The 17,542-nt window shown below is 42.0% G+C and overlaps 1 protein-coding gene and 1 long non-coding RNA gene across 8 annotated transcripts in view; one reads left to right on the top strand and one right to left on the bottom strand.

Annotated features, from left to right (window-relative positions):
• THUMPD3 (THUMP domain 3 tRNA guanosine methyltransferase) overlaps positions 1 to 6,313 on the top strand; it is a 27,032-nt gene extending 20,719 nt beyond the window's left edge. For 3 of the 6 annotated variants that reach the window (XM_074404855.1, XM_074404854.1, XM_074404856.1), the window contains 4 exons: positions 2,707 to 2,829; positions 3,482 to 3,592; positions 4,855 to 4,978; positions 5,161 to 6,313. In XM_074404855.1, coding sequence (XP_074260956.1) covers positions 2,707 to 2,829; positions 3,482 to 3,592; positions 4,855 to 4,978; positions 5,161 to 5,313 — 511 coding nt within the window. In that variant the 3' untranslated portion in view covers positions 5,314 to 6,313. The remainder of the gene's footprint in view (positions 1 to 2,706; positions 2,830 to 3,481; positions 3,593 to 4,854; positions 4,979 to 5,160) is intronic. The other 3 variants (XM_010337843.3, XM_039478575.2, XM_039478574.2) reach the window with 1 other exon arrangement.
• Positions 1,535 to 17,542, bottom strand: LOC141585430 (uncharacterized). 2 transcript variants are annotated; one of them, XR_012518889.1, is made up of 2 exons: positions 17,462 to 17,542; positions 1,535 to 10,347 (listed from the first exon to the last, which is right to left on the bottom strand). It is a non-coding gene; the product is annotated as an uncharacterized LOC141585430 (long non-coding RNA). The 2 variants fall into 2 exon arrangements; XR_012518890.1 differs by lacking the exon at positions 17,462 to 17,542 and adding an exon at positions 17,045 to 17,439.

Here is a 17,542-nt window from a genome sequence, read left to right as displayed (position 1 = left end):
TTTATTGTGATGAATTAATTTCGAATGGTTGTTTCATGGAGTTTCTTTGAGCCTAGTATATGGCCAGTCTTTTTTAATTCAAACTGAAGAACATTTAAACAAATTTTCTTTTCTAGCTTCTGAATATTTTATCTTGTTTATACCTATACTTTTTGTCTGTTCAACCCATACATTTCTATCCATTTTACTTTTTTTAATGTTTTTTGCCTTTTCCTTTGTTTTGTGCAGTTATTGATACGCAGTTATAATACATATTTTATACATACCTTTAAAAATTATGTATTGATTGCCTTTATTGCATTTTTTCTTAAATTCTTCATTAAATGTCAATTAAATCCCTAATTTTTGCTGATAACCTTTGACTTACCTTCAGTTCCTAACCTGTATATTGTTTTGTTTTCTTTTTTTTTTTTTTTTGAGACGGAGTTTCGCTCTTGTTACCCAGGCTGGAGTGCAATGGCGCGATCTCGGCTCACCGCAACCTCCGCCTCCTGGGTTCAGGCAATTCTCCTGCCTCAGCCTCCTGAGTAGCTGGGATTACAGGCACACGCCACCATGCCCAGCTAATTTTTTGTATTTTTAGTAGAGACAGGGTTTCACCATGTTGACCAGGATAGTCTCGATATCTCGACCTCGTGATCCACCCGCCTCGGCCTCCCAAAGTGCTGGGATTACAGGCTTGAGCCACCGTGCCCGGCTATTTTGTTTTCTTAAACCAGTTGCTTTGTCTTAATGGGGAGGATTTAAATCCTTTGTATTTATTATTATTCATTGTCTTCTGTAATCTATATTTACCTTAACTGTTTTCTTAGTCTTTACAGATCTGTTTTTCTTTTTTTTTTTTTTGAGACGGAGTTTCGCTTTTGTTACCCAGGCTGGAGTGCAGTGGTGCGATCTCAGCTCACCGCAACCTCTGTCTCCTGGGTTCAAGCAATTCTCCTGCCTCAGCCTCCTGAGTAGCTGAGATTACAGGCGTGCGCCACCATGCCCAGATTTTTTTTTTTTTTTTTTTGTATTTTTAGTAGAGACGGGGTTTCACCATGTTGACCAGGATGGTCTCGATCTCTTGACCTCGTGATCCACCTGTCTCGGCCTCCCAAAGTGCTGGGATTATAGGCGTGAGCCACCATGCCCGGCTGCTACATATCTGTTTTTCTTTTCTTTTTTTTTTTTTTTTTTTGAGACAGAGTTTCGCTCTTGTTACCCAGGCTGGAGTGCAATGGCGCGATCTCGGCTCACCGCAACCTCCGCCTCCTGGGTTCAGGCAATTCTCCTGCCTCAGCCTCCTGAGTAGCTGGGATTACAGGCACACGCCACCATGCCCAGCTAATTTTTTGTATTTTTAGTAGAGACAGGGTTTCACCATGTTGACCAGGATAGTCTCGATATCTCGACCTCGTGATCCACCCGCCTCGGCCTCCCAAAGTGCTGGGATTACAGGCTTGAGCCACCGTGCCCGGCTATTTTGTTTTCTTAAACCAGTTGCTTTGTCTTAATGGGGAGGATTTAAATCCTTTGTATTTATTATTATTCATTGTCTTCTGTAATCTATATTTACCTTAACTGTTTTCTTAGTCTTTACAGATCTGTTTTTCTTTTTTTTTTTTTTGAGACGGAGTTTCGCTTTTGTTACCCAGGCTGGAGTGCAGTGGTGCGATCTCAGCTCACCGCAACCTCTGTCTCCTGGGTTCAAGCAATTCTCCTGCCTCAGCCTCCTGAGTAGCTGAGATTACAGGCGTGCGCCACCATGCCCAGATTTTTTTTTTTTTTTTTTTGTATTTTTAGTAGAGACGGGGTTTCACCATGTTGACCAGGATGGTCTCGATCTCTTGACCTCGTGATCCACCTGTCTCGGCCTCCCAAAGTGCTGGGATTATAGGCGTGAGCCACCATGCCCGGCTGCTACATATCTGTTTTTCTTTTCTTTTTTTTTTTTTTTTTTGAGACAGAGTTTCGCTCTTGTTACCCAGGCTGGAGTGCAATGGCGCGATCTCGGCTCACCGCAACCTCCGCCTCCTGGGTTCAGGCAATTCTCCTGCCTCAGCCTCCTGAGTAGCTGGGATTACAGGCACGTGCCACCATGCCCAGCTAATTTTTTGTATTTTTAGTAGAGACGGGGTTTCACCATGTTGACCAGGATGGTCTTGATCTCTCGACCTCGTGATTCACCCGCCTCGGCCTCCCAAAGTGCTGGGATTACAGGCTTGAGCCACCGCGCCCGGCCATCTGTTTTTCTTTTAAGGTCTCTTGTTATTACTAAATAGTTGTACAAACTTTATTCTTCACTTAAGTCACCCCATGATGTAATTCACTGCTTTGGCTTTTTTTTTTTTTTTTTTTTTTAAAGACAGGAGTTTCACTCTGTCACTAGGCTGGAGTGCAGTGGAGTCATCTTGGCTCACTGTAACCTCTGCCTCCTAGGTTCAAGCTCTTCTCCTACCTCAGACTCCCAAGTAGCTAGGACTACAGGCATGCTCCACCATGCCTGGCTAATATTTGTATTTTTAGTAGAGATGAGGTTTCCCCATGTTGGTCAGGCTGGTCTTGAACTCAACCTCATGATCTGCCTGCCTTGGCCTCCCAAAGTGCTGGGATTATAGGCATGAGCCACCGTGCCCGGTCTTCGACATCGTTTTTAAAGTTGCCTTTTGCAGTTCTCTTTGCATTACAATCATATTTTCAGTTTGTTCTTTTTTCTTTTTTGAGATGGAGTCTTGCTCTGTCACCCAGGCTGGAGTACAGCGGCACAGTCCTAGCTCACTGCAGGTTTCAACCTCTGGGCCCAAGTGATCTTCCCACCTTAAGGCTCCTGAGTAGCTGGGATTATAGGTGTGTGTCACCATACCTTGCTAACTTTTTAAAAAGTGTTTTAGAGATGAAGTCTCACTATGTTGTTCAGCTGGTCTCAAATTCCTGGTCTCCAGTGATCATCCCACTTCAGCCCCTGAAAGTGCTGAGATTATAGGCACAAGCCACCGTGCCCAGCCTGACCTTCTATTTTTTTATCTTCATGCCACTTTTTTTTTTTTTTTTTTTTTTTTTTTTGAGACGGAGTTTCGCTCTTGTCACGCAGGCTGGAGTGAAATGGCGTGATCTCGGCTCACTGCAACCTCCGCCTCCTGGGTTCAGGCAATTCTCCTGCCCCAGCCTCCTGAGTAGCTCGGATTACAGGCATGTGCCACCATGCCCAGCTACTTTTTTGTATTTTTAGTAGAGACGGGGTTTCACCATGTTGACCAGGATGGTCTCGATCTCTTGACCTTGTGATCCACCCGCCTCAGCCTCCCAAAGTGCTGGGATTATGGCTTGAGCCACGGCACCTGGCCCATGCCACTTCTTAAATTTGTAATAGGTTGATATTATCACTGATAGTCTTAGCATTTTATATTTTGCTGTAGCATCTCTTTTCAGAAAAAAAAAAATTGTTTTAACAATTTTACACTTCACAATATGTTGAAGTACCTTTCCTTTGTCCCCACAGCAAACCATCCTGGGGCTTGCCCATAGATGCTGTTCAGTGGGATATCTGCAATCTGCCATTGAGAACTGGCTCTGTGGATATTATTGTAACAGATTTGCCATTTGGAAAAAGGTGAGAACTGGTTGGGTTTTTTTAATGAGTTTTACTTTCACTCGTTATACTAGTATCTGCTTGTCTTCTAAACATGTCATTATTTTCCTTGTTCTTATTCTAAGTCAGGAAAAGAAAATTAATTTTAGCAGACTTAGCAGAGCTATTTTTCACTTAACATTATGATGGATTCACCCATTATGTTTCTTCTGACAACTCTCAGGAATGTATTAACTACATTTTGAATCCTGACCATCATAGGAGGTTCTGTTTGTTTGTTTTTTGAGACAGAGTCTTGCTCTATCGCCAGGTGCCAGGCACCAGGCTTGAGTGCAGTGGCGCGATCTCGGCTCACTGCAACCCCCCACCTCCCAGGTTCAGGCAATTCTCCTGCCTCAGCCTCCCGAGTAGCTGGGACTACAGACATGCACCACCTCGTCCAGCTAATTTTTATATTTTTAGTAGACAGGGTTTCACTATGTTGGCCAGGATGGTCTTGATCTCTTGACCTCGTGATCTGCCCACCTCGGCCTCCCAAAGTGCTGGGATTACAGGCGTGAGCCACCATGCCCGGCCTAGGGAGTTCATTTTTAAATTACCTGTAATTCACTTTCTAGCCCATTCTTGACATATTTTACACAAAAAGGTGGTAGAAGACTTGATTCTGTTTCTCAACATAAATTTTTATTTATTTTTATTTATTTATTTATTTATTTTTTGAGACAAGGAGTCTTGCTGTGTCACCAAGGCTGGAGTGCAGTGGCATGGTCTTGGCTCACTGTAACCTCCATTTCCCGGGTTCAAGTGATTCTCCTGCTTCGGTCACTTGAGTAGCTGGGATTATAGGCATGTGCTATCAGGCCCGGCTAATTTTTGTATTTTTCGTAGAGATGGGTTTCACCCTGTTGGCCGAGTTAGTCTTGAACTCCTGACCTCAGGTGATCCACCCACCTCAGCCTCCCAAACTGCTGGGATTACAGGCATGAGCCACCACACCGGGCCTCAGTGATTTCTGATCACTTGTTTGGTTTATAGTTTGACTGCTTATTTTACTCACTAAGAGGACAAGTTATATAACTGACATAGTTGTCCAAAAAAACTTTTGATTCAGCATTCTAAGCAGTTTACTAACTCAGCTTATTTCATTGACATGTAATGGCAAAGGTCTGGTTTCTAAAAATACAGCATTTTTCAAGACTCAGGATGCATGAAACTTTTGTTTAATATGGTCCTCAATTTTGTATCTTTTGCAAGTGTTTGACTCATTAGATCTTCTATTATAGGATAGGATCCAAGAAGAGAAACTGGAACCTTTATCCAGCTTGCCTACGGGAGATGAGCCGTGTCTGCACACCTACCACAGGCCGAGCTGTACTACTCACTCAAGACACAAAGTGCTTTACCAAGGTGCTATAAAATTAGCTCAAAATCTCAGCCTGTGGCAACTTTTCAGATCTTTTTGGGATTTGTGGATGTTGGATAGGCTTTGTCTTCTCTTCCCCTGAGGTTTCTTACCTGGCAGCTAAGAATCCTGGTTGGTGTAAAAGTAGCTTGTCAACCTAATTTTTACGCTTTTTGTGTGTACACAGGCATTATCTGGAATGCGACATGTATGGCGAAAGGTGGATACAGTCTGGGTGAACATTGGTGGTCTTCGTGCTGCAGTTTATGTTCTGTTACGTACACCTGAAGCTTTTGTTCATCCTTCAGAACAAGATGGAGAAAGAGGAACTCTTTGGTAATGCAAAGAATGAAGATGACTAGTAGTACTTGTAGTTCCCACCACTGGAAATGTTAGCATAAAGAACTTAGAGAGAAAAATAGTATTAACAAAAGTGCAGTCTGCACTCTTTAATAAAACCTGTTCAAGGCTCTTCGTCCTGGTTAGCAAAAGGTGTGAATGTAATGTGATGGAACTTAAGTTTTACATGGCCAAGCACAGTGACTCACTCCTGTAATCCCAGCACTTTGGGAGGCCAAGGCAGGCGCATCACCTGAGATTGAGTTCGAGACCAGCCTGGACAACGTCGCAAAACCCTGTCTCTGCTAAAAATACAAAAATTAACCAGATATGGTTGGCAGGGGCCTGTAATCCCAGCTACTCAGGAGACTGCAGCTGGAGAATCGCTGGAACTCAGGAGGCAGAAGTTGCAGTGAGCCGAGATCACTCCGACAAGAGCGAAACTCAGTCTCGAAAGTTTTATAAGAAAGTAGAGCTTCTCCTTGAAGCTCTTTTGAAATGATAGCTTAATTTTGCTTAAAATACTTTAAAGATGCTTAGTGAAAAGCCCACAAAACTGCTTTGAGATTGGGGTTTAGAACATTTTATTTTCAGGCTTTATAGCCTATTTTCCATTGTCAAGCACAAGACTACCCTGACCCAAAGGAAAAGCAAAGAGCCTAATTACATCTTAGGCCACATTTCACTGCCTTTGCAGCTTTGCTAATCCAGTTGCTCAAGTTCTTTACCTCAAACTCAAGAAATGAAGCGTTATTACATTTTGTGAATGGTGTTCAGCTTCGAGAACGAAATCTCGTAAGACCTATAGGAAAGTTTACCATCTGCCTTAAAGTATCCATCTATTCAGATTAATACATAGAACTAAAATAGAGGTCTAGGAATTATCAAAGGGACTGCAAAGATATTGTTAGTATAAAACATTTCTGCTTGTAAGTTACCCACATTGATAGATGGGGTATGGGACCAACAAACCAAATTAAAAGAAATTTTTTTTTCCAGTATGCTAAGGTGTGTGTTGCTTTTCAAAACCAAACACAAGCCTCTCAAAGTATTTATTTGTTGGCTAGTTTATTAAACAGCCAAGAGAAAAAAACTGATCTTTGAAAAAACTTAATTTGGGAGTTACGAGTTTTTTATTTTCTCCTGGATCACTCTTCACATTTAATTGCTTTACCATTTGCAACAAGCCCTTCTTGAGAGTTTTGTGGAAAATGGTGCTTCCCTGGAACTAAGAGTAGTTGAGGTTTTATGTGGAACTCATCATAGTATTCAGTTGATTCTGGAGCATCTGGCTGCATTCAGCACTGATTTTCAGTACCCTATTAAGTCTTTTAATAGTTCTACTCGTAATACTTTTTGATATCTCCATTTCGAATAAAAGGGCACAATACCACTCTTCCTTTGAAAGCAGAATTAACCTTAGCAGCACAGCCAGCAATCCTCATCCAGTTTCTCCGATCTACCCCACACTTCATAATGAATTGGAAATAAGATGTTTATGGTTTCATATCCTAGACTGGCCTTTTCAGGAGCATCAGAATTCACAGCTGCTTTATTTTTGGGCCAAACAAAACTTTTCACCTAATGAAAGAAACCATTTAAACCTCAAATTAAGTAACACAGAATCAGGAAGTTCAAGGACCATGTCTGTTTCACCACGTTGTCTTTTTTTTTCCACTAAATGCCTGGTACAATATCTGCCAGAGTGGGCATGTTGAACAAATATTTTGGCATATTAGCTTAGTTTTTAAGGAAATTTTTTGCTTGACTCATCGTAACTTTAATCCTTTTAAATACTCCAATAAAAGTTTTACAAGACTGATACGTATGTAGGGGGCAACTGCCATCTTCTTTCCTAGTATAGTGTTTTGCAGTCCGGCAACTAGAATAGGAAATGGGCTGCGGGCCGGATTCAGGAGGTCTGGAGTTACATGTGACACTGCTGCCCATTCATTGCGTGACCTTGGTTTTAACCTTCGAACTGTGTCTCCTGGACTAAAGGAATGTGAAAAGATGGGGAAAGCAATCTGTAATCTGAACATGGAATGACTGAGTTACAGACCAGATAAGTTGTTGGGAATGAAAAATATATTCAAGGGGGAAAAATGTAAACACTGAGAAATATATTACAAATCTAACTGGGGAAGATAGTTACCTCCGAATACTAGAGTGTACCAGAGTACTTAAAAGGGGACCATTTGATTACCCTTAAGAGTTTAGGAAATTCTGCTTTAACTGTAGGCCCAATGTCAGATAGGACTTAGGTTAAGTTGAAGACTGAAAAAGGAAAAATTTGGAAATATCTTTGAACCCTCAAGTACATTAAAGCCTGTAAGTCCTTCATATTCGTTAATAAGATAAGCATAGAAAAAAGACAGCAAAAAGTATCACCTTGCTTATGAATGGCTTCCCTATCTCCCCTGAATTCTTTTTGTCCTAGCTGAACATATTTGTTAATGAGTTACAATGGTGAAGTTGAGGAAATCTGCTTCCTGTCCTAGCATGCCCGTTATCCCAGCCTTTCAGGTTTAATACCAAGAGTCACTTTAACTCCATGAGGTAATTCAACAGGTACTTACTTATATGTGTGTTGTGATAGAGTAGTCATTTCTTAAACTTTGTGGCCTCAGAGAATTCTTCACATTCTAAAAAACAGAGCCCCAGATCACTTTTTTACCATATTAGAAACTTTAAATATTAGTTACAAATGCATTAATATTTTAGTGTTGTATTTTTGAAGAAATAATTAGGTGGGCCTGGCATGGTGGCTCACACCTGTAATCCTGGCACTTTGGGAGGCTGAGGCGGGCAGATCACCTGAGGTCAGGAGTTGAAGACCACTCGCCAACACGGTGAAAACCCTGTCCCTGTTGAAAATACAAAAATTAGCCAGGCATGCTGGTGTGTGCCTGGAGTCCCAGCTACGCGAGAGGCTGAGGTAGAACTGCCTGAACCCATGACGCAGAGGTTGCAGTGAGCCAAGATCATGCCACTGCACTCCAGCCTGGGTGACAGAGCAAGACTCTGCCTCAAAAAAATACATATCACATTCAATATCACTATCTCAAGTATTGGGAAGCTGTCAAGTTCCTGGTACTAGGCACAAGTTTTCCCAAAATTCTGATTTTTGACTCCGAGTTTCGATTTTAGTATTGAAAACAACTGCTGCCAGTTGTTAGACTCCAAGGAACTAGCAGATAATTCAGCTTGCATAACCATTTCAAAAAGTTAGGTACTCAAAGGTCTAAATTTAACAAAATGTCACTGCTTTCACAAGGACATTTTATGAGTGCAACTTTTTTTTTCTTGTGGGGGTCCACACCACAAATGCATTGCAGTGAACAGTAACTTATAGTTTGGTGCCACCTCTGTTTCTGCCAAGGTGCCTGAAGTTTTACCTACTGGTGCGTTATCACCATTCTTAAAATGTCAACATATAGTTTAGGATACACCATGAGATTTTAAAAATTATTCCACACTCGGATTATTTCAGGACATGTGTTTCTTGCCAAGCTTTCACATAAGAGTATCTTTAATTGATGTTGATGCCTGGCAAATACAAGCCAAATAACAAGTCCAGCCACGTTCACACACACATCCATTTATAAAGTGTAAGCACAGTCAGTCCATTGCCTCAGGTTCTCCATCTGCAGATTGAACCAAATGTGCTTGAAAATATTTGAGAATATTTTCAAAAATATTAACAATACAATACAGCAATGTGAGACTTATGTTTTTCAGCTATTGTATATGTTTCTATAGTATTACAAAGTAACTTATCCTTTAAGATACTTTGGTAACTTGTTCGAACATTTCTAGCTTCAAACCTGGTTTTTCTTTTCAGTAGCAGCATACCTGCATTAAAAAATACTCAGTACCACCTAAAATGCAATTAAAAAAAAAAAAAGGTATAAACTATTGAAAGAAAAAAAATACTCATTACCTTACCCAAAAAAGCCATCTGAAGGATTGGTTTCAAAATGATGCCACAACACAGGTGGCACCAACACTATTTAAAATCATTCCATTCCCATCTCTAAATTTTTGGCTGGGTATGGTGGCTCACGCCTGTTAACCCAACATTTTGGGAGGCCCGAAGCAAGAGGACCACTCACAGCTACGAGCTGAAGACTAGCCTGAACCACATGGCAAGATCCTGTCTCAAAAAAAATTGTTTTTAAAAAATTTTTTAAAAGCCCGGGCTTGGTGGTACATGCCTATGGTTCAGCTACTCAGGAAGTTGAGACAGAAAGATCACTTGAGCCCAGAGTTTCAGGATGCAGTTCACTATGATGGCACCTGTGAACAGCCACTGCACTGCAGCCTGGGCAACATAGCAAAACCTCAATCTCCAGAAAGACAAAAGAACAAAATTATTCTACTGCAGACATGGTAAGGTAAATATCTCCAAAGCAGAAAGACAGGTTTCATATTTCTATTAGGTTTTTTTTCAGTCCTTCCAAATCAATCTTGTTTTTCTAGCATTTAGTATACAGATGGTATAGCCGAGAAGTAGATAAGAAGCAGTCTTTTTTAAGCCAATGATCCATTCTTAAAAGAGAAAAATACAGATTTATTTTAGAATAAAGTTATTAAATTATAAAGTTGTAAAATTTTTAATTTTGGGTATTTTGGGAAAATATTTAAACCACTACAAACAACACAACAAAATGTACTTATGTTCATGCTTAGGCACAAAGACTATAGTATTTTAAAATAACAATTGCACAATATTGAGGTTGCAAAGATTACTGAAGGCATAACCTATTTCTAAAAATGAGAAAAGGGGAAAAAACTAATTTCTAAAAAGTATGCATACCTAAACCTACCTAAGCACACCTTAGAAAATTCAAGTATAGCACCATTCATTAACATCAATGAGGATGGCATCACACATCATGTAGCCTCTGAACACTGAGAGAATGACTGAAAAAGGGAAGCATCTTGCTATCATGAAAAGTTTTGACCCCGAAGACCTCTCTGAGCTTAGGCAACGGATAAAGCCATAAGCATTGTCCTGCTGTCAAGGAGCAACCTAAAGTAGGGAAAAAAACAAAATTACAATTATTGTTTACAATTGTGAGAAGAGCCTTTGACAACATTCAAATGGAGGATACAGTATAGTAGGGATGAGGGTATCAAGGATGGCTTCCTTGAAAAGTGATGTTTTGAGACCATTCTCTCTACTCAATAACTGACATTTCGTTCCTGAATCCTTTAACTTCCTTCCATTGTTACTGTTAAGCCAAATTTCATTACCTCATGTCTACACTACTGTAAGAGTACCAACCACCTAAGTGGTCTCTCTGCTTTCAAATCTCTCCATCCCTACAACCCATCTGATATCCTACAGCCAGATTAAACTCCCTAAAAGAATGTTTCCATCAGATAAAGGTATACAAACTAGTTAGGAATACAAATCACCACTCACACCTGAGTTTGAATCCCTAGCCCTCAATTTACTGGTGTTATCTATGGGAAAATTGCTCAAACTCTGAGCCTTAGTTTCCTACTCTGTAAAATGGGGTTTTATATACAAGGAACATACTAAATACGTAGGGACCTCAGAAACACTGCAGGCGCAATCCCAGAGCACTACAATAAAGCAAGTCTCATGAATTTGTTGGTTTCCCAATGCATCGTGTAAGTTATGGTTATACTATACCATAGTTTTAAAAGTAAACAATAGTATTATATGTAATTGATAAATACTCCACTGCTAAAAAATGCTAACAATCTTTTTGCTGCTGGAGGGTCCTGCATCAATGTTAATGATGGCTACTGACTCATTAGGGTGGTGCTTGTTGAAGACTGGGATGGCTGTGGCAATTTCTTAGGACAATCAAGTTTGCTACACTGACTTCCTTTCACAAGACTTCATCTGTTTGATAGCATGATAGCATTTTACCTGCAGAACTTTTTTTTTCTGTTTGTTTTTGAGACAAGGTCTCTGTCCCCCAGGCTGGAGTGCAGTGGCGCCATCTTGGCTCACTGCAACCTATGCCTCCCGGGTTCAAGAGATTCTCCTGCCTCAGCCTCCCAAGTAGGTAGGACTACAGGAGTGCACCACCACACCTGGCTAATTTTGGTAGAGACAGTGTTTCACCACGTTGGCCAGGCTGGTCTTGAACTCCTGACCTCAAGTGATCTATCCACCTGCCTCAGTCTCCCAATCCTGCTAGGATTACAGGTGTGAACAACCACACCCAGCCAGTAGTACTTAAAAGTTGAAGTCAACGCTCTCACACCTTGGCACTGCTTTATCAACTAGGTTTCTATTATATCCGAAATCGTTTGTTGTCATTTTAACAATGTTCACAGCAACTTCACTAGTAGATTCCATATCAGGAAACCACTTTCTTTGCTCATCCCTAAGAAGCAACTCTCATCCATTCAAACTTGATCATGAGATTGCAGCAATTCAGTCATTTCTTCAACCCTCTACTTCTAATTCTCTTGCTATTTCCATCACACCTGCAGTTACAGATGTCTTGTGCACAAAAGGCATTCAATAACTATTATTAGTTCATTTCTTCTACCTATGTTTCCATTAGCTTTTGCCTATAGTATTCCCTAGAATATGTTACCATTATTTGTTATAGTAGGCAATACTTCCGTTTGAAATTCAATTTTAAATCAAGGTCAGTAAAAAGAGAAGAAGCTGTAAAGACTGTTGACTGAGTTTACCAGAATCCATAAACTAGAGGTGAGATAAGTTAGGTGATGAAATAACTAATTCTGTAAACATGATGTGAAACTATGTTAGTAGGAAAAGCCAATGTTACATAAGTTTAAAAAAGGAAAAAAAAAAAAAACCAAACCAGAAAACAAAAGGTGACTGATGACTGAGCTCTAGGAAAAAAAGCTGGAAAATAGGATTCTTGAATGTAACCATGACTGTGATAAAAATCAGAGGCAGGAAGTCTTTCTTGTCACTAAGAAAGTACAATCCATAACAGAACAGAAAATTCATTAGGTTTAACCCTGGTCTAGATAAAACAAAACTATTTGATTCAATGCTCACTAACACTTCTCTAATAATCCAATATATTATCTAATCTCAAAAACAGAGAGTCATGGACAAGGAAAAACGTCTTCTTGAGAAGTATGCCCTCTAATATAAACTAGTATGCCACTAAGTTAGCAACCTGCAAAGTCCAAAGCCACCAGACTTCTGGATTTGCGACCTAACAAGGAGCTCTACAACTAACTTAACAGTCAAAGTAGTGTTGCAAAACAGAATTATATAATTACACCAAGCCCCCATTCAGAAAAAATAGATGGAAGTAACCTATCTAGTTTAACTTTTGCAAATCTTACACACACACACACACACACACACACACACACACTAGCCCTAACAAAACCTTTAACAGCTTTCTCATGTAAGTAGGAGTGTGTAATATACCTAATAAATTTGTCTTAGAAGTGTAGGAAGTAGCATGTAACTACTTGAAAAGGAGCTAGGTAGCTGGTTAATTTAAACAAAAAGCCCAAGGAAGTAAGCACAGGAAGAGGCTAATTGCAATGGTTAGTACAGGAAACCCAAAGAAGTGAATGATGGGATAGATGTATTCAGAGACCAGGAGGCATCAGTTTCCTCTATGAATAGAATATTAGGAGACCTGACGTAGGTTAAATGTGACCTACAAGGTCACATCAACAAAAAGGAGCCTTGCTGATATGTTTTCTGAGCTTAGCTATTACTTGAGAATCAATTTCACTTATAAACCAACAAAACTAACATTTTTTGAGCTCCCAGCTCTGTGCTTAAGCACTAAGGAGTGAAAAATCGCTTTTTTAAAGAACTGCAATTAAGCAGGAGAAACAAAAAATAAGGTGAACTTCTCTTGTTCAAAAATATATTTCAACATTCCTTGTTAAAAACAAAAAACAAAAAACAAAACCTGACCTGCAAGTTTCCAAAAATATTAATTACTATTCCTCTTTGCCTTTCAAAGTGTTTTCCCATTCTGTTATTTTTTAGGGGGAGGAAAAAACAGTTCATTTGAGAAAAAAAATTGAGGGACACATACTGTACAATTGAGAACTTCTCTGAAATTTTAATCATTTTTGGCAGGTATAGGGATACTATAGCCCTGGGGTTCTATCTGAGTAAGCAAATGAACTTGAAAAGATACCAAATTACACTGCCTGCCCTGTGGGGTTCCACCTTCCCCAAAAGAATTCAGCATCTTTGGTGGCCTGGGAATCTGCATTAAGTAAGACAACCGTCTCTGCACACAGGAGGTTTGAAGACCACTGACCCCAAGGGTCTTATTTTCTGAAGAGAAACTTTAAATTAAAATGTATTTTTAAAAGGCTATTCAATGGCCCAGGGCAATGACTCACGCCTGTAATCCCAGAACTTTGGGAGGCTTAGGCAGGAAGATAACTTGAGCCCAGGAGTTCCAACCTGCACAGCACAGGAAAACCCATCTCTACAAAAAAAACACATAAAAACTGGGCATGGAAGCATGTGCCTGTAGTCCCAGCTACACAGGAGGCTGAGGCAGGACGATCACTTGAGCCCAAGAAGTCAAGGCTACGTGAGTCATGATCATGCCACTGCACTCCAGACTGGGTGACAGGGTAAGACTCCATCTCAAAAATAAATAAAATGTGTAAGATATTGTATTAGCACATAAAAAGCGTTTGGTATTAAAATCTTGGTATTTATTTATAATTCCTCAGCATAAAACTTAGTTATGTTTTCTATAACTGAAGACATGATGCTTAGGGCTCCTCCAATCAAGTGTTTCCCAGAAGTGAAAACATATAGGACTGAAATTTAGGGCTGGGTTCATTTATATCAGAGAAACCTATTCCTCATTAAAGTTATATTTAATTATGTAACTCCCGTAACAGTTTAATGGAATCTCACCTCCGTAAAATTCATTATGCTTTTTTTTAAAAAAATCCAAACTCATTAACACTTGCTTTCTCAACACATTGCTGTCCAAGGCAGGCACATCTTTAAAAATGGTTGGATTTAGCTTTCAGCTAAACACATAAAAAGTAAAATAAAACAAGCAATTAAATAAAATTTAAACGGCCAAAGAACTTCAGGTTTTATTTCCTTACTGCTCAGTACAAAGAGAAAACAATGTCCATGTATCCTGTAATCCACATAACAAGTCTGGCTACAGCTACACTGTCCATAGTTGCAATTTAAATTAGATAAAAAATAAAAATTCAGTTCTTTATTCCTACCAGCCACTTTTCCAATGCTCAAGATGAATAAAATATCAAACCGTAACGATATTTACATGTCGCTCACTCCATTTACTTAACGGAGTATATAGGAGCTCAGGAGTACAAGATAAAACAAACTGTCCCCTCATAAAGCTCAGAATAGTTAATTTAAATCATCAATGACAACAACCTGAGAAGTACTATGAGTCATGCAGTACAAACTGCTCAGAAGTCAGGAGAAAACTGCTTTTTTAATAGGGGAGTTTTGCTCATAGGACAACAGACTGTGAAAGGCATGACCAAAGGGGAGAGGGGATGACATTTGAATCTGCAGGATTAGAAGCAGCAAAGGTAGCATTCCAGAAAGAACCACCCCACTGACAATGCCTCTATGATTTGGGTAACTGCAATGTATTCCACGTGACTTCAGGAGAGAGAGAACGTTTGTGTAATACGTAGAAAACGGTGAAAAATGAAAAAGCTGTTAAATTGCGTTGTCTATCCCAGGACCTTGTGCATCACATTCACAAGGGCAGAATTCATCCTATAAACCAGGGATGTCCAATCTTTTGGCTTCCCTGGGCCACACTACAAGAATTGTCTTGGGCCACAGAAAGGATGGCTGATGAGTGCGCCCAAAAAACAAACAAAACACCCGCAAAAAAAACCTCCTAACATTTTAAGTGCTTACGAATTTCTGTTGGGCCGCATTCAAAGCCGTCCTGGGTCCCCTGCGGCCCGTGGCTTGGACAATTTGCTGTAAATTTCAGGTTTTTCTTTTACAATGAATGTTGAAATATACAAGCAAGTAAAGGAGTTTACTCCATTACAATACAAATTAGTAATGGAGTTTCTCTGTCATTTTCATGCTCTATCTTCCTTCAAGACAATCTTCCTGACAAGATGTAAGATGGATCAGAAGATAACACTAAACAGAGACAGCAATTTGGAAGCTATCATACTGGCATCTGAGCTCAGTTACTAACTGATGAGACCAGAAATTTAGAGGAAGACAAAGGGAGATGCTACCTAACCTCAGGTCCAATTCTCTGTAAAGCGGTAGTCAAGATCACCTGGACCGTGAAGAGGGTCAGGGTAGAATCCCAGCAAAGGAAAGATAAAATTAAAACCAAGGTAAACATTCAAGAACGTGAACTAAGGAGGAATAAAAGCGCTGATGGGTTAAGAGTCAAGCCCCAGCTCAAGCTTTAATTTGTGATGGAACCAATCTGTCTGGTTTCATGAATCACCATGTTACCCAAGATCAAGAGAGAGAAAGCCAGCGATATGTCTGAATACTGGATAAGCAAGTTCACCAAATGGAAAATGGGATCAACGTATGAGTGAGAGTGGCTAAGATGCCTGGTAGGAATGCAGAGGGAAGAGCCTGGGGAGAGAGGTGGAGGGAGGGAAACACTCGTTTCTGAAGCAAAGGCTAAAATTTTTCCATTAAGATTTAATCAGATGCTATAATTTGGTAGTGCAGCAAGGGTCTCAAATGCTGTAAAACTCAGGTGATCATGCCTTAATTTATCTCTATTTCTAGAAAAATACTCCAAAAACGATCTTAAGTAGTGATAATCTGCAGTCTCGCTGCATAAAATCAGCCCCAGGTGAATGCCTAGGCTCCATTTCCCTACCCCACCCTTATTACAATAACCTCCACACCAACTCAAGACCGTGGGAAGATAAACCGACTCGCCCCTCAAATCTTACACCTGCTCACTCCGCTGCAGGCCAACGCCCAGGAACCAAGCTAGCCCCTTTAAGCCTAGGCAAAAGAATCCCGCCCATAATCAAGAAGCGACTCGACATGGAGGCGATGACGAGATCACGGGGGGCTGGGAGGGCGGAGGGAGGGCTACTTCCAGGCCCAGGGCGGTCCTTAGAAGACCGAAGGCAGCAGAGAACTCCCATGAAGGTATTGCGGCACTCCCCACCCCCTGCCCAGAAGGGTGAGGCCTTCTCTCCGCCTCCTCCACCGCAGCTCCCTCAGGATTGCAGCTCGCGCCGGTATTTGGAGAACATGCACCTCCCACCTACAAATCAGCCGGACCGACCCCCGCTCCTCCTCCACCCCCACGAGTGCCCGTAGCAAATCGGGCTTGTCTCGCCCTTCAGGCAGCGGGGACCAGGGGCGGAACCGCGGCCGCCACCATCCATAAGTCTCTGCCGGCAGCCCGCCCCCGCCTCCAGCGCGCGCTTCCTGCCACGTTGCGCAGGGGCGCGGGGCCAGACACTGCGGCGCTGGGCCTCGTGGAGGACCGTACCAATGCCCGCCTCTCCGCCACCCCCGCGCCCCGCGCAGTGGTTTCGCTCATGTGGGACTCGAGCCAGTAGCATGAACCCGGTCCCCCAGCTTCGGCATCCAATCAGGTGTCGAAGGCAAGCAGGCGGCGGGTAAACCGACTCCCCCGAAGGAAGGGGAGGGTGAGAGAGGACGCCCACGCCGGAGCCACTTTCACTGACCCTCCCCTCCCGCCGCGGGAAGCCGGCCGCGCCCGCACACCCAGCGTCTCCCCACCCCATCTACCTACCCGCCCCACCCAGGGGGCAACGCGAGGGTCGCTAGGCGGCTGCGCACTCCCGACGCTGTAACTGACAGGCGCTTCACTCCAACCAGAATACGCCATTTGTGTTTTCACACACGGCGGGAGGAGAAGCGGCCAATCAGCGACAAGAGGCAAGCCGGAAGCGCTCCTCCCTCTGCGAGAGCAATGGCTCCGGCCGGTTTTGAGCATGTTCCGCTCCCTTCTCCCTCCCACTCTGGTTGCCGCAGGGCGGGCCTCCCTCCCGCCCGCATCCAACCACCCCTTTCTCTCCCAGCGTTTATGTTCCCAAACATTATGTTCCCGGGGGAAAGGCAACCCCCGCAAGCCACTAGTCGGTCACCCCAGCCACCCAACCCCCCAGTCCACCGCACCTTCCCTCCCACCAGAGTTCCGCTCCCCTACCTAGCCGAGGCTCTCTGAGGAGCCGGAGCCCCAGAGCACAGCCTCTTCTCTAGGCGGCCCCGGCGGCTTCCCCTGATTGGC

This window comes from Saimiri boliviensis, chromosome 8 (assembly GCF_048565385.1).
Source record: "Saimiri boliviensis isolate mSaiBol1 chromosome 8, mSaiBol1.pri, whole genome shotgun sequence".
Lineage (NCBI taxonomy): Eukaryota > Metazoa > Chordata > Mammalia > Primates > Cebidae > Saimiri > Saimiri boliviensis.
The sequence above is the reverse complement of the archived record's forward strand: the minus strand, read 5'-3'. Positions and strand labels throughout refer to the sequence as shown.